General features: G+C 39.7%; 1 protein-coding gene across 6 annotated transcripts in view; it reads right to left on the bottom strand.

Annotated features, from left to right (window-relative positions):
• Positions 1 to 8,559: 8,559 nt before the first annotated feature.
• The window catches only part of LOC131230760 (transcription factor LRL2-like), a 29,202-nt gene continuing 19,915 nt past the window's right edge, over positions 8,560 to 17,846 (bottom strand). For 4 of the 6 annotated variants that reach the window (XM_058226723.1, XM_058226718.1, XM_058226719.1 and 1 more), the window contains exon 7: positions 8,560 to 9,070. In XM_058226723.1, coding sequence (XP_058082706.1) covers positions 8,894 to 9,070 — 177 coding nt within the window. In that variant the 3' untranslated portion in view covers positions 8,560 to 8,893. The remainder of the gene's footprint in view (positions 9,071 to 17,846) is intronic. The other 2 variants (XM_058226722.1, XM_058226721.1) reach the window with 1 other exon arrangement.

The following is a 17,846-nucleotide window of genomic DNA, read 5'->3' as shown; positions in this document are numbered from 1 at the left end:
TTGTCTGGATCTTCATTGAACTTGCCTACATTTTCAAGTTGAAGTGAAGATTGTTGAAGTTCATGATTTTAAGCTTAAATTCAAGAACTAAGGCTCAAGAACTGAAGTTCAAGTTTGAAGTTTAACTACTATTCGCTAAAGACTCAAGAATTCAAGCGTAACTCAAGCTCAAGTTCAAGAGATCGAACTCAAACTTCACGTATCACAAGTAATCAAGGTTCTGAAGCAAATGATGTTTCAATTGTTCCAACTCACAAACAGGTATGGATAACCCTAGATTGACCATAGGTTGTGTCATATTCATTGCATATTATATGTGAGTCATTTCATAAGTTTACAAGTCATTTTCTCGACTAGTCTTAGTCCTTGTTCGACTAGTCCAAGTACTGGCTCGACTAGTCTAAGAGTTTTCTCGACCAATTCAAAGTTTGTTGCTATTTTTTGAAATTTTCTGTTGGACTATCGACCAGTCCTGGAGACTGCTCGACCAGTCGAGTGAATAGTGCTCGACCGGTCGTGCAGTGCTCAACTCAAAGTCCAGCAAGCTTTTCCGGTCCCACTCGACTAGTCAAGTGCATTGCTCGACCAGTCGAGCAGGCCACTCAACTAGTCGAGTAACGACCTTATCTTATCGCACCAGAAAATTTGAAATTTTGTTAATCCTTCGACCAGCCGAACCGACCCTCTGACCAGTCGAGTGAACAGTATTTTCACTTATAAATAGAGTACGAATTTCAAAGTTTATTCAATCAAAAAAGTGAATCAAGACACCACTCTGAGAGATAAGTTTGTAAATTCATTAAGTTATTTTGTGCTCATTTTAGATTCTCTTTAATTAGCTTTTGTAATTTGATTTTGTGATGTTTATTATAATCTTATATTAAGAAGGGATTTGAGTTTTACCCTTTCTTGAGATCAAAATCAAATCAAGCTGGCCCGGGTTGATTTAATTAAAAATCATTTAGAACTAGAACCTTTTCATCTGTGAGACCGGACATTAAACAGCTTGGTCTACATCGGATTGGTTCTATCGAGCTTCTTCAAAAGGAGAATTTCCAGATAAGTATCATTTATAATTTTGTATATCATTTTTTATTTTTGAGGTTGTGCTAGAAAAATCTCTTTTTGGTTTTGTCTGAGCTAATCCAGAAAATCTCAGAGTGTGGAGTTTTTGTAATTGTGTAAGCCCAATTAAAGACACAATTGTGAAGGTTTTAAGGTGAACCTTGGAAAACCTTTTTCATTGTGAATGCTAATATCCTAAGGGAATGGATATTAGGAGTGGAGTAGTTGTATGGCTGTTTTCTAACAGTTGGTGTACACACAAGCGAACCACTATAATTCCTAGAGTTGTGGTGGATGATTGAATGTGCTTATGTGTGTGAATGTTGTAATTTATTTTAAGCATCTGTGATGAATAATGTAATTTATTTTATGCACTAATAGGAATGTTGTAATAACTTAGTTTATTTCCTTTGCTATTTCCTTTGCCTCTTTATTGGTTTGAGTTTTTTATACTTTCAAACGTTCTAATAAGGTTGTCCTGCCATAAGCCTTTGGTTTTTGATGTTAAGTTGTCCTTAGAAATAAGTTTGTATCAATCTCTCAAAACTAGTACATTTGAGGTTGTTACTTACTTGTGCTTCTTTATTATTTGATTGTGTTATCTTTCTTTCAACCCCCCCCCCCCCCCAAAGACATTTAGTTCGGCCTTTTCAGAGGGGCATGATGAAACTCTATTAAATAAAACTATTAAAGGGAGTTAAGGCGTGCAAGCTAGATTTTTATGAGCACTGTGTTTATGGGAAGCAGTGCAAGATAATGTTTAAGATTACTACGCACACTAGCAACGGGATGATCAACTATATTCATTCTGATGTCTGAAGGTCGGTGAGAGTACCATCTAAGGGAGGGCCACAATACTTCGTGACCTTCATAGAAGATTATTCAAGGAAGGTTTGGGTCTACTTCTGGAAACACTAGTCTACGGTGTTCACTGGGTTCAAGCAATGAAAGGCGCAAGTTGAGAAGCAAACTGGGAAACATGTTAAGTATCTCATATCAGATAACGATACAGAGTATAAAGAGGTGGGATTCATAGAATTCTGCAAGGAATAAGGCATCACAAGGCACTTCTTAACTCTAGGGACCCCATAACAAAACAGGTGGCAAACAGGATGAATAGAACTTTATTGGAAAGGACAAGAAGTATGCGATTGCATGAGAGGCTTCCTAAAAGTTTCTAGGTATAAGCAGTGAACATGGCATGCCATATGGTAAATTGGTCACCATCTATAACATTGGACTCCAAGGTTGCAGAGGAAGTATAGACAAGCAAGGACATCGATTATTCAAGATTGGAAATCTTCAGGTGTTCAGCATATGTCCAGTGCAAAGTGGATAAAGGTTGAAATTGGATCCAAAGTCTAAGACGTGCATCATTGTCGAGTATGAAAAATGTGTTAATGGCTATAAGCTTTGGGATCCAACATCACAAAAGGTGGTCATTAACAAAGATATTATCTTCAATGAGACATCAATGTTGAAGGTCAACAAGGAAACTACAAAGAAGTAAAAAAAACAAGGTGAGACTGAGAAATTATCAATGCAAGTGGAGCCAGTTGAGCCAGTTACTGAAGGGAAAAATTAGCATATGCAAGAAACTGATCAGCAAAATAATTAGCAGGATACATAGGAATGTATAGCTAGGAAAAGGGAGAAATTAACCATTAGAGCCTCAATTCGGTATGGGTTCGAAGACATGATCTCTTTTGCGTTGTTCACAGAAAGTAGAAATCCATTCACCTTTCAAGAGGAAAAATCTAAAAAGGATGGCGATAAGTGGATGTCCACGATGGCGAAAGAGATGGAATCTCTATATAAGAATCAGACATGGGAGTTGGTGAAACTTCCTAAAGGTCAGTAGACAAGGTGTAAATGAGTCTATAGGAAGAATGAAGCATTAACTGCAAAAGAGGATGAAAATACACAGCATGACTCATAGGAAAGGAGTTCTCACAGAGGGAATGAGTAGATTACAATGAGGTTTTCATTAAGTTATTTTGTGCTCATTTTAGATTCTCTTTAATTAGCTTTTGTAATTTGATTTTGTGATGTTTATTATAATCTTATATTAAGAAGGGATTTGAGTTTTACCCTTTCTTGAGATCAAAATCAAATCAAGCTGGCCCAGGTTGATTTAATTAAAAATCATTTAGAACTAGAACCTTTTCATCTGTGAGACCGGACATTAAACAGCTTGGTCTACATCGGATTGGTTCTATCGAGCTTCTTCAAAAGGAGAATTTCCAGATAAGTATCATTTATAATTTTGTATATCATTTTTTATTTTTGAGGTTGTGCTAGAAAAATCTCTTTTTGGTTTTGTCTGAGCTAATCCAGAAAATCTCAGAGTGTGGAGTTTTTGTAATTGTGTAAGCCCAACTAAAGACACAATTGTGAAGGTTTTAAGGTGAACCTTGGAAAACCTTTTTCATTGTGAATGCTAATATCCTAAGGGAATGGATATTAGGAGTGGAGTAGTTGTATGGCTGTTTTCTAACAGTTGGTGTACACACAAGCGAACCACTATAATTCCTAGAGTTGTGGTGGATGATTGAATGTGCTTATGTGTGTGAATGTTGTAATTTATTTTAAGCATCTGTGATGAATAATGTAATTTATTTTATGCACTAATAGGAATGTTGTAATAACTTAGTTTATTTCCTTTGCTATTTCCTTTGCCTCTTTATTGGTTTGAGTTTTTTATACTTTCAAACGTTCTAATAAGGTTGTCCTGCCATAAGCCTTTGGTTTTTGATGTTAAGTTGTCCTTAGAAATAAGTTTGTATCAATCTCTCAAAACTAGTACATTTGAGGTTGTTACTTACTTGTGCTTCTTTATTATTTGATTGTGTTATCTTTCTTTCCCCCCCCAAAGACATTTAGTTCGGCCTTTTCAGAGGGGCATGATGAAACTCTATTAAATAAAACTATTAAAGGGAGTTAAGGCGTGCAAGCTAGATTTTTATGAGCACTGTGTTTATGGGAAGCAGTGCAAGATAATGTTTAAGATTACTACGCACACTAGCAACGGGATGATCAACTATATTCATTCTGATGTCTGAAGGTCGGTGAGAGTACCATCTAAGGGAGGGCCACAATACTTCGTGACCTTCATAGAAGATTATTCAAGGAAGGTTTGGGTCTACTTCTGGAAACACTAGTCTACGGTGTTCACTGGGTTCAAGCAATGAAAGGCGCAAGTTGAGAAGCAAACTGGGAAACATGTTAAGTATCTCATATCAGATAACGATACAGAGTATAAAGAGGTGGGATTCATAGAATTCTGCAAGGAATAAGGCATCACAAGGCACTTCTTAACTCTAGGGACCCCATAACAAAACAGGTGGCAAACAGGATGAATAGAACTTTATTGGAAAGGACAAGAAGTATGCGATTGCATGAGAGGCTTCCTAAAAGTTTCTAGGTATAAGCAGTGAACATGGCATGCCATATGGTAAATTGGTCACCATCTATAACATTGGACTCCAAGGTTGCAGAGGAAGTATAGACAAGCAAGGACATCGATTATTCAAGATTGGAAATCTTCAGGTGTTCAGCATATGTCCAGTGCAAAGTGGATAAAGGTTGAAATTGGATCCAAAGTCTAAGACGTGCATCATTGTCGAGTATGAAAAATGTGTTAATGGCTATAAGCTTTGGGATCCAACATCACAAAAGGTGGTCATTAACAAAGATATTATCTTCAATGAGACATCAATGTTGAAGGTCAACAAGGAAACTACAAAGAAGTAAAAAAAACAAGGTGAGACTGAGAAATTATCAATGCAAGTGGAGCCAGTTGAGCCAGTTACTGAAGGGAAAAATTAGCATATGCAAGAAACTGATCAGCAAAATAATTAGCAGGATACATAGGAATGTATAGCTAGGAAAAGGGAGAAATTAACCATTAGAGCCTCAATTCGGTATGGGTTCGAAGACATGATCTCTTTTGCGTTGTTCACAGAAAGTAGAAATCCATTCACCTTTCAAGAGGAAAAATCTAAAAAGGATGGCGATAAGTGGATGTCCACGATGGCGAAAGAGATGGAATCTCTATATAAGAATCAGACATGGGAGTTGGTGAAACTTCCTAAAGGTCAGTAGACAAGGTGTAAATGAGTCTATAGGAAGAATGAAGCATTAACTGCAAAAGAGGATGAAAATACACAGCATGACTCATAGGAAAGGAGTTCTCACAGAGGGAATGAGTAGATTACAATGAGGTTTTCACTCCGGTCGTGAAACATTCCTTAATTAGGGTGCTACTAGCAATGGTAGTGGAATCCAATTTGAAATTGGAGCAGCTTGATGTAAAGACATCATTACTTTATGGAAACTTAGATGAAGTTATTTACGTGAGACAGCCTGAAGGATTCAAAGAACTGTAAGGAATGCCACGTGTGTAGCCCAAAGAAGTCATTGCATTGGCTAAAGCAGTCTTTAAGGCAATAGTATAAGCAGTTCGATTCCTACGTGTTAGAGGTTGGGTATAACAGGTGTGAGTACGATTATTGCATTTACTAGATGGTACTTGAGGATGAGTCCTATATTTTACTTATTTTTTTGAGATGATATGTTGATTGCTACAAAGGACAATAAAGAAATACTCTTGCTTAAGTCTATTTTAAGCAAGAAGTTTGACATGAAGGATCTAGGCATTGCAAAGAATATCTTAAGCATGGAGATAAACATAAACAGAGAATCTAAGAAACTGTAGCTTTTTTAGAAGGATTATGTGCAGAAGGTGCTAGAGAGGTTCCACATAAAAGGTGTTATGACAATTAGCGCACCTCTAGCAGGTCATTTTTTAAGTTGTTAACTACGTCGTGTCCAAGTACAGAAGCGGAGATTTCAGAAATGTCACGAGTGTCATACGCAAGTGCAGTGGTAAGTCTCATGTATGCAATGGTTTGCATAAGACCGGATATCTCATAGGCAGTAAATGTGGTTAGCAAATACCTTCGTAATACAGGAAAATAGTATTGGAATGTTGTTGAGTGGATTCTCATGTATCTCATGGGCACAGTCAACACTCGAATCATGTTTGGGGGACAGAGCTTCAGATGGAGTTGTAGGCTACATGGATTCGGATTATGCAGGTGATCTGGACAACAAGAGGTCCACTCCGTGATATATTTTCACATTAACAGGCGAACCAATATGTTGAAGATCTACGATATAGTCTACAATAGCGTTGTCTACAACAAAGGTAGGGTTGTGACGGAAGCGTCAAATGAGGCATTATAGTTGAAAGGTATGATGGAGAACTCAGGTTGAAGTAAGAGGCCATTCAATTGTACCGTGATAGTCAGTGCTATCTATCTGGCGATGAATCAAGTGTATCACGTGCGAACCAAGCACACCGACATAATGTTTCATAAGATACGGGAGCTCATTACTTCAAAAGAGATTATATTTCAAAATATATTCATATGAACGAGAATTGCGAATGCCGTAGACATGTTGACAAAGCTGGCAACTATAAAGAAGTTCAAGCATTGCTTGGGCTTGATCAATCTCACTAGCTATTAATGAGATTGGGCAACCTTGCATAGGAGTGCGGATGAGTTGCGTTCTAGGTAGAGAATACAGGAAGCGGTTTACGCTCAAGGTAAAGGTTACACGGGAAGTCTACAAGGTAACTTGGCATAATGCAAGTTAAGGTGGAGATTATTGTGCAGGATGATTTGATTTTATCAAGTTGCTCGTTGTGATGTTTTTGTGATGTTTTGGTCAATTTCGATTCAACCGAAAATTTATTTAGGTAGATTAGGTTCAACCAAAAGTTATGTTCGGTCCAACCTAAACTATTACCTAGAGTTGCACAAATCAAGTTACTTGAGCCTCATTTGGGATTAAAGCTTGGCAACCATTACAAACGTTTTTTTTTTTTTACAAGGACGGGTTTATGAGCCGAGAAGGTTTCCAACATTTCCAAGGGCTTGGGAAAGGTTTCTCAAGAGTTGTGCATTGCAAAGGAGGATCCAGTACATCTGTAATCAAAGAATGTGAATTTGTAAACTCTAAGGTTTTGATTATAGTAAATTTTTGTCACTTTGTATTGTGATTTTCTCGCGCGAGCATTTTCTACGTAAATATTTTGGTCTATGATTGATTGCTTTATAGTTTAGTTATTCTACTTTATTTTATTGTTCTATCTTCATCGTGCATGCTTCCAAGCATGCAGATTGAAAACAGTGATAGATCCGAATTTCTAAGACCTAGGGTTGATCTGAGTTTGTTGGGAGTCTGAATCCCAACAACATTGATGTTTATCTGTCATCCAACCTGTTCATAAGGTTACATAACGTTACACAGGCCCGTATGAAGGGAGAACACAAGTATCGGCTGGATCGAAAACTTTTGTGGCCCCAAGTTGAACAAGGCATTTAATTCCCGCTATTTCCCAGGTTGTAGTCCACTTGAGCACTGGATGTGCTTCATTTTTGGGCTCACACCTTAAAATGAGCTAGAAAAATGGATGGACAGCATGGGTAAAACACATACATCAAGGCCACAGACCCCACACCATGCTATAGCGTGGTGAGCTCCACTGATCTTTTTTTCAACCTTCTGATAATTTAAAAGAATGTTATGTTGGCATGCATGCATGCAATAGAACACAGCTTAAACCACTCTAGAATGCCGGGCCACTTTTGATGGACAGTAAACAAAAACTTACTCATAACTGTTGTCCTAAATGGCCGATTGGTGCTCATCTAATGGATGGTAGAATACCCTCTAATCAGAGATCAAGACAGTCCAATCGAGTCTAGCTTTGTGGCTAGAACCCATCCAAACTAGACCCCACCATTAGGGTTTAGTGGTGACGGACCTGAAAACCTTTTTCTTTTGGTTAAGATCCTTGGCATTGCCTGAGGGGCCCCACTAGTACATGATTAAGAAACTAGAATCATCAAGCAACATCAATGCAATAAAGAGCAAAGATATGATGGCTAAGATCCTGTGTGTGTGTGTGTGTGTGTGTGTGTGTGTGTGTGAGAGAGAGAGAGAGAGAGTGAGAGAGAGGCGTACCTTTGGGACTTTTCAGGTCCGCCCCTAACAGGTCTCGCAAATTCCATGTTGCTCAGACTGCCAACAAGGCGCAAAGTGTGTGCAGTGCAAGCCGCTCGTTAGGCACCCCCCATTTAGGTGGCAGGTCTGCCCAACAGTTGGGGTATGAAAGAAATGAATGATCGATAACAGGCCCAGCTCGTGGGCCCAGTGTGTACATGTTGATGCCCTCTTGATGAGCAGCTTGGATCTTGCATGCTTACAACTTCGGTCACACTTGAGTTCCTTGGAAAAGCATTTGGCACTCATTGTTTTTCTCCTTTCCCATGAGGAAACAAAACCTACCAGCATAATGCATGGCACCCACTGAAGCAGACCAATCACTACAAAAGTTCAAGCTACACCTGATTGAAGGATTGACTTTCTTCCCTGAAAAATCAAAAGCTCAAATGGAGAAAGACCACACCAGCCGGTGCATCATCCACTACTGAAATGTAGTGTATGTATATGTGATATCAACCAATCCAAAATCGAATTATTCACAAATGCTATATATCATTTCAGTATTTGTTGCATCGAGCCACCCAACATCTGTTTAATAAAAAATAAAATGACCGAAATTCCTTTACCTTTCGAATCACCCAAAAATGCTCAGTAGTCAAAAGCCTCGACTTCCACTTCGCCAGCTACCAGTTTCAGTCTGGGGTGGTATGAGAGCAAAGTTCAAAACGTTGGCATAGTTTTGAGTAACCAAGAAAGAAATCCATTTGTTTAGTCGAGAATCCAAGCTTTTGGCTGTTGAGAGAAACAGCATCTAATCGGTTTGGAGGGCGTCATGTGCCAAGGCCATGGGGATGACATACAGGCCCTTCCTCTCTAAAAGTTGGTTTGCCACTGGTGTGTTCTTCTCCATCAGCTGCCCTATTATTTCTTCGAGAGGCTCCCCCACCATCTGCTCATGGATCAGGTAGTGGCCATAACCCTGCAATGCCTCAAAATTCCAAGTACATGTTTATCCAAGCCAATATGTGAAAATAAGCCAAGGGCGGAATGATGCACAAAAAACACAGATCCAGATTCATCAAGTACCAGGTGGTGCTGGTATTTGTTAAACTAATATATATATATATATATATATATATATATATATATATATATATATATATATATATATATATATATATATGGGGAAAAGGTACTATGCGCTCGAGCTGATGGGAACGTCCCGTGAGGTCGAGCTGTGTGGGCCCCACCGTGATGCGTTTCAAACATCTACCCCATCAGTCAGATGCACCATTCCATCGTGGGCCTAGGTCTCAAAAATCAAGTCAATCCATGACTTGTGTGGGCCACACAACATACAGAAGTTGAGAGGGGCCGTGCACCATTAAAACATTCATAATCATTTTTTGGGCCCACCGAGATGTGGTTTGCAAATCCAGCCCATCCATTATGTGTGTCCCACTTGGATGAGGGTTCAGACCAAGTTTCAGATGCATGCAATTTTAGGTGGGCCCCACCAAGTGCTTTTATATGTTTTTGGCATGTCTTCACATGATTTTAGATGGTATGGCCCACCTGAGTTCCTAATACGGCTGATTTTTGGGATATCCCATAATTTCAAGGGGACCCATCAAATGCATGATGTTGATGGTCGACACGCATCACGGTGTGGCCCACACAGCTCGACCTCATGGGAGCTTATCGTGAGCTCGAGCACAGTACCTTTTCCCATATATATATATATATATATATATATATATATATATATATATATATATATATATATATATATATATATATATTAACACACAAAATGGTGCTCAAACTCGAGCAAGGTTTATGACCTAATTGAGTTTCAGGCTTCTAATGTCTGCACCTCAGAAAGTGCACCAGCAGTTCTATTTTGAAAGTCCATAGCAGAAATATTAAAATTTTGTCTATGCTTAATGCCTTCAAAGATAATATGAAGTAGAAGAAAAAAGGAGGGAGCATGGAAAAAAAAAAAAAAAAACCATAAACTTGAAGAGAGGGGATAGTGAAACCTTACTGACACAATTTTTGTCCTAAAGGAAGCTAAAAAGTGTTGTTTGATGAGCCTGCATAGTATTAAATAGTTGGTCAGGTGGAGGTTGACCGAGCCAATGATGCTTAGCTGGTCTTTTCAGATGATCCTTTGGGGGGGGGGGGTTGGGGTTCTTGGACAAAGGGTGAAAGCCCAATCCAACAATATCGCGTTAGTGAAGAAGGGAATGCCATGCGCAATCATGACAAGACTCAAAGAAGAAGCCCCAGCTAACTCCGTGCCAACGACCGCAATAAGATGAGGGGGTGGGGGCAAGTGTTCTTTGGAATAACTGGGCAAACGGGTTGAAGGTGAAAGTTGCCAAATAGTGGTGAAATGCTCTCAAATTTCACTTGAGTGAGACATAAGAGTGGAATTTCGAATTTACCCAACGAGGTTTGGGCGAATGGTCTTCACCGTAGGTTTGCTCCCTATAGGTGAGGGTTCGATTCCCCTCCTTGGCTTTACTACCCGATACACGTGGTTATGGGTGATTGCATGTATCCGCAGGGACTAGTCTCACTTCAAAAAAGAGGTGGGGACACCCTGTGTCTTCAAAAAATAAAAAAATAAAAAAATAATAATAAGAGTGGAATTTCATGTGTAGGGGTGATATCCGAAGATCAACAAAGGAATGTCAAAAGCCAAGGCAGCTCTTGGGTCCTTATCGATTCTGGGGTGAGAAAGCATGGGGAGCAAACAGGATTACATACCCTGACAGTCCATGACATAAACAATGAGTGTTTGCCCTTGGTCTACACTGATCAGGGGCCCAGCTAATGCGTGAAACACTCTGCTTAGGGAGTACGTTCACAAGACTAAAACTCGAATGAATTGACAGGAGCCTGCACAAGCAGTGGAACATGTGGTTTTATTCGATACAACAGCAAAACCTGACCAGCCCTGGACAAATGAACAACAAAACATGTCCTTACGGAGATGGTATTGACTTTCATACAGGTGTTGGACGGCTATCGTTAGCTCATGTTGTGAGATTTTGGTGATGTCCTATAACGAGCAAAATCCTTACTTTGTGTTCTGAGAATATCACGTTAGTGAAGAAGGGAATGCCATGCGCAATCATGACGGGACTCGAAGAATAAGCCACGGCTAACTCCGTGCCAACAACCACAATAAGATGAGGGGGTGGGGGCAAGTGTCCTTTGGAATAACTGAGCGTAAAGGGCACGTAGGTAAACTCGAATGAATTGACAGGAGCGTGCACAGGCAATGGAGCATGTGGTTTTATTCGATACAATAGGCAAAACCTGACCAGCCCTGGACAAATTAACAACAAAACATGTCCTTACAGTGTTGCATGGCTATCGTTAGCTTGTGTCGTGAGATTTTGGTGATGTCCTATAACGAGCAAAATCCTTATTTTGTGTTTTGAGACAGTCTTTGCAACCGAAGCGAGCTTAGGAGCCAAGTGACATGCCAGTGCTACTCGTTGAGTGTGCTGTCATTAAGAGGGAATTGGAGCCTTTCGAAGCACTCTTTATGAAATCACAGTCGTTAAGTGTCACGAATCCGCAAGCCCCACAGATGCCTACTTACAGTTTAGTCAAAGTACCAGTAACGATGACGTTGGTTGCATAACATAATATGTATTCAATCAGCGAAATTCCCTCCAACCATTGTTGTCATGTGCGACCGCATATGCGTATACGTGATCGCATATGTGCATATCCATATGCAGATCGCATGTGTGATCATGGCATATGTGATCTGGCACATATGCGATCGCATGTGGCATATGCAAAAATATGTGATCGCATATGCAATGTATGCGATCGGATATTGGCCAACAGTTGGCACATTATTTTATTTTCTTTTATTTGTTTTAAAAAAATAACTTTCTTTTACTCTCTTCTTCTCTTACATTTCCTACTTCCAAGTGGTCTCTCTCTCTCTCTCTCTCTCTCTCTCTCTCTCTCTCTCTCTCTCTCTCTCTCTCTCAAGTTAAGATCAAGATTCAAGCACTTGATGTTTAATTCATTGTTTAATTGATTTTATTTCTCTCAAATATATTTTAAATATGTAAAATTAGTTATCTATTAACTTAGGAAAGTCACCCTTAATTTCTTATGTTTTTTACAAATTTCTTTAATTTTTTCCATTTTTTTATTTTTCAAAAAAAAAAAATGTGGTCGCATATGCGATTGTGCGATTGCATATGTGCAAAGGCATATGCAATTGTGTGATTGCATATGCGCAAAGGCATATGCGATCGCACATGATCGCATATGCAATTTGACAACATTGCCTCCAACTCAATCAATATCAACAACATGTCGTGACGCTGACATTGAGTTGACGGCGGAGGAAGACTCAACATTCAGGCGAGGCATCCGGTGGTTTGGCACGTAGTGGTAGTAGCATTCCCCACCAAAACAGCTCTGAATTAAACAAAAAGGTGCATGCCACACTCACGAGGGACTACCAGTGATATACTGGAGGAAGGTGGCGATGACGTCATGTACGCATGGCCCTTATGGGTTGGGCCACACATGTGCTATAATGGCAATTCGGACATGACCCTTATGGGCTGGGCCACACATGTGCTATAATGGCAATTACAATGGGAACCTAGGCTGTAAAGCAAAGCATATCCAAAAAGATTGCCTCAGTTCGGATTGTTCTCTACAACTCGAGAACATGAAGTTGGAATCTCGGATTGTTCTCTACAACTCGAGAACATGAAGTTGGAATCTCTACTAATCGCGGATTAGCATGCCACACTGAATATGTACCCGAGCCATGTACACACCGCCCATCACACCCTAGGAGTTCGTTTCGCCTGAAGCATTGGACCAATGATCACCCATGACTTTTGTGCACCACTAGTGCCACAGACATCTTCTGGTGGTCTTATTGGCGCATACCACAGTGGGGTCTTCGACTAGGGTGAAGTCGAAACAAGGTAGCCGTACAGGAACATGTGACTAGATTGAATCCTTCATGATGGAAATGCCCTCTTCTACGGACCTACAATTGTAATCGATCATACATGTGTGATCGCCAATCACATAAGCGATCGAGCACAATTTTTTCCTCTTGGAAAAAAAATCTTTTTTTCATAAAGACTGTAACTACTTGAATTTGATTTTGTTTATCTATTTCAATTTTTAATCTAATGTGTACTACCTAACTAATAAGTTAATAAGCCATTAACCACAAGATGTAAAAAACTAAAAATTAACAACTCAACAAACCTACTGATAAAAAGTTAATAATTTTATTGATAAATAAAATATACAAACCACTAATCTACTATATACATTGTTCCCTCTCCCATTGTGGCACATGACCACCATCTTCGTCGTCAAAGTCAAAGTCACCTCCTTCAATGTTGATGCAGGACAATTAACCACTTGCTCAAAAAGCTGGAACCAATAGAGCATGGCGAATTAATCCTTTTATCTCATAGCCCAGGCCCCAAATCCATGGGTTACATGGGCCACCCACATCGAGTGTGCCCCTGCATCCCACAGGCCACCCCACTCAAGCCCAGGGTATTCAAAATCAGTTACGTTTCGGCCGATACGTAACAGTAACGGTTGATACCATTACGCGATACGGCCCGAAACGAAGCACCCTCTATTTTTGGGTTTGTAATGGCTGTTACGGTACCGTAACAACTGTTACGGCCCATAACAGTAAAGAAAATGGGAAAAAATGAAATAAAAATGAAATTTAAATAAAAATCTTTTTTTTCTTCTTCGTTTTGGGTTACGACTGCAGCTGCGGCATTGCTGTGGCTGCGGCGTTGCTACAGTTGCGGCTGCGGCGCTCTCTCTCTCTCTCTCTCTCTCTCTCTCTCTCTCTCTCTCTTGTTTCCCTCTTCTCTTTTCAGTTTCCCTCTCTCTTCTTTTCATTTTTCCTTCTTTAGAAAAAACAAATGGACTGTGTGGCTGTGAAACAGGCACACACTTATGTTTATATACACTGTAGTCTGCAGTGCACGCAACACTGCACACATGCACTGTTTTGTTACGTGGGGCCCACCTTGATTTATGTGTAGTATATCCATGCCGTCCATAATTTTTTAAGTTCATTTTAAGGCACGATGCTTGAAATGAAGCGGTCCAAATCTCAATTGGACCACGGAGTTGGGATTGAATGCCCTCCGTTAAAATCTTTTTAGGGCCCAATATAATGTATATTTTCCATCGAACCTGTCGATGAGGTCACATAGACCTTGACCTTACCTTGATGAAGGGAGAACACAAATAACAGCTTGATCCCAAAAAAAAAAAAAAAAAAAAAATTGTCTTAAGCAATTTTTAATAGTGGGAATTAAATCCTTTTTTGTGGTCCACCTAAGATTTGGATCAGCCTCATTTTTTGGACCATGCCATGAAATAAGTTAGCAAAAAGGATGGACCACATGGATATACAACAAATGCATTGAGGTGGGCCCCGCTTTTAAAGGGATGCTCACCAGTGGTCCACTGAAGATTTAGATCCACCTGAATTTTTGGACCATGCCTTGAAATGAGTTGGCAAAACGGATTGATGGCATGGATATACGAATACATCGAGGTGGCTCGCCTGGCCCACTAGTGGTCCACCTGAGATCTGGATTTACCTTAATTTTTTTCCAATGCCCTTAAATGAGTTGCCAAAATGGATGGATGACATGGATATATAATACATAATCGAGTGGACCCCAGTACATGGCCCCAAAAATTTATACATGAGGTATATATCAACTCAAAATTAACCAATTAAATTTTGAGACCATTATTGCTAAGTCACAATCCCAAAATTAAATTGTTTGAACAATTTTCACCATTAGTTTGCAGACACTCGTTTTTAAAAATAAGACCATTTGATATTTTTCATTTTTCACTGTCCAATAAATGTCCACCAATCCATTAGTGGGATAAGTGCCAATAGATTGCATTAATTTGAGGCTAGTTTGGGGCATCAAATGGTCCCCGAATCAACAACACTATTTACCCCAATTTAATTTTATTTTTTAAAAGATCTATGGGGGAAAATAATATCAAATTGATAGGTATATGAAAAGTCCCTAAACTCTATATATTGAAATGAAATGAATGTGAGTCATGAAAAAGGAAAACTTGAAATTTTAAGATGTTTCGGTACTACATTAATTATAGTAAATTTATATAGATATTATATAGTTGAAAAACTAAATATAAAAAGTTTTCAGTTAATTCCAGGTTGTCAAGTTCATAAATCCATTTTAAGATGTTTTGGTATTACATTAATTATAATAAATTTATATAGATATTATATAGTTGAAAAACTAAATATAAAAAGTTTTCAATTAATTCCAGGTTGTCAGGTTCATAAATCCATCAGACAACCCGATATAGCATTCTCACCAAAGAGTGGACCGTTACACCACCATAAAATGTTCCAAATTATAAATGAATGCATATTTGGAATATTAAGAATATTCCGGATTTAATTGATATTTTTCCACAATTTTTTGGCCAAAAAAAAAATGCACTGTTAAACACCTCGTATCGGCCGATACGGAGCGTATCCGTATCGGTAACTGTGGGCACCGTTACGCCCACCGATACCGATATCAAACACCTTGCTCGAGCCCGGTGTGAAAATGCCCCTACATTAAATGTACATTTCATTTTATTTTATTTCTTTATCATGTTCACACAAGTTGCTCATCCGCATCTAATGGTCGAGCATCTTCTTCTTGCACTTCTTCAATCTCAATATCTTCTTGTCCTTAGTTCTAGTAACGCTCGTACTACTGCTCGCCCCTCTTCTCTGCCCTTGAGAACCTTCGCCAGGTGTTGATCCATAAGCGGCGTCTTCAACTTGGGCCCATGTAAGGGTCTTGCCGGCAAAAGCTGGATTCTCTGTCTCCATAACCCACTCACTGTTTGCCTCCAAATCATCTAGGGGGCGTTTGGCGCATGGGATTAGGTGGGATTTAGTGGGAGTGGGTTTTAGAAATCCCGGGTTTGAAATCTAATCATGTTTGGGAAGACTTCGTTGGTCTTTTGAATGGACTACTCGGATCCTGCGCCAGGTAGATGGATTTACGATAACCCACCTTGGTACTCGAGATGCCATCGACTACTCCCATCCAATACCATGGAAATGGATTGGCTACTCCCCCTGCCACCAGCCAATAGCTGGTGGTCGGTGCTCTGTGGGCCCCAACATGATGTATGTGTTTCATCCATGTCGTCCATCTGCTTTTATAGATCATTTTATGACATGAGACAAAAAAATAAATAAATAAATTGAGGTATATAAAAATCTCAAGTGGACCACATTACAGGAAATAGTATTGAATGAACATCAACCATTACAAACTTTTTGGGGGCCATAAAAGTTTTAGATCAACCTGATATTTGTTTTTTCCATTCATCTGGGTCTTTATGACCTAATCAATAGATTGGATGTCAAATAAAAAGAACAATGGGCCTTAGGAGGATTTTAATGGTGGATATCCAATCGTTATTGTTTTCCTGTGGTGCAGTCCACCTGATATTTATATCCCTCTCATTTTTTGGGATCAAGCCCTAAAGTGATCTGTAAAAATGGATGAATGGCATGGATGAAACACATACATCATGGTGGGGCCCACAAAGCACCGACACCAGCCACCGGGCTGGTGGCAAGGGGAGTAGCCAATCCGTTTCATGGGGAATCGTAACAATCCTTGGAATTGCAGGTAGAATATGTTGGCAAGGGGAGTAGCCAATCCGTTTCATGGGGAATCGTAACAGTCCTTGGAATTGCAGGTAGAATATGTTGCGATGAAACGTGGATGACCTCCTACGGAAGTGAAGTGACTAATTTTTGTGGGGCCCACCACGATGCATGTTACGAATCCACACCGTTCATCCTTTTTTAGAAATCATTTTAAGGCATGACACAAAGAATGAGTCAGATCCAATGCTTCGTACGGACCCCACGACAAAGAACAGTGGGTTTCAACGGTGGGCGTCCCTCTCCACATGATGCAAAGAATGAGTCCGATCCAACCGTTTTCGAGTGCATGAATGATCTTTTTTTCCTTTTTTCATGTCTGCATTAACACATGAACGGGTTGGATCAGAAAGGAACCCAATGGTGATCCTCAGGTGGGTTTCAACGGTGGGCGTCCCTCTCCACCCTGTTTTCTATCGTGGGGTCCACTCCACCTTTGGATCTGTCTGATTCTTTGGATCATGCCCGACAATGATATCATGTCAACTGGATAGACAGTGTGGATCAAACACCACTTACGGTGGGCCAACAGAAAATGTTGACGTAGCTCGTTTTTTCGATGTTTTGTACAGACAATGAGTACGGGTATGAAGTGAGAAACCCATCTCACAGACCCAACTTGATATCCAAACATGTGTTTGTAATGTATCCATACGTAACCCATGGGTTACTCCCAGCAGCCAAACGTAACACCACCTTCAATCCCAGGATGGGTTTTAAGCCAACACCCCATCCAAACATTTCACCATTCAAGCCCACTTCCATGGGATTGAAGACAATCCCTGACAGCTTGTTATCATGACCCAAATCAAATCCCACAAATCTCATTCTCAAAATCAGGTGGAGGGCTTGCCCTTAAATCAACTTTTTTTCATTTTGCCATCATGATTGGGTTGGTGTTTTGTATGTGCTTTCGGCTTGGTTCGGAACATTAATAGATTGGTAGCATTCAAAGAAGCCGTGACTTGTGGAATGACTAGTA

The sequence above is a fragment of the Magnolia sinica genome, chromosome 17 (genome assembly GCF_029962835.1).
Source record: "Magnolia sinica isolate HGM2019 chromosome 17, MsV1, whole genome shotgun sequence".
Classification (NCBI taxonomy): Eukaryota; Viridiplantae; Streptophyta; class Magnoliopsida; order Magnoliales; family Magnoliaceae; genus Magnolia; species Magnolia sinica.
Note: the sequence above shows the minus strand (reverse complement) of the source record. Positions and strands in the feature narration are given on the sequence as shown.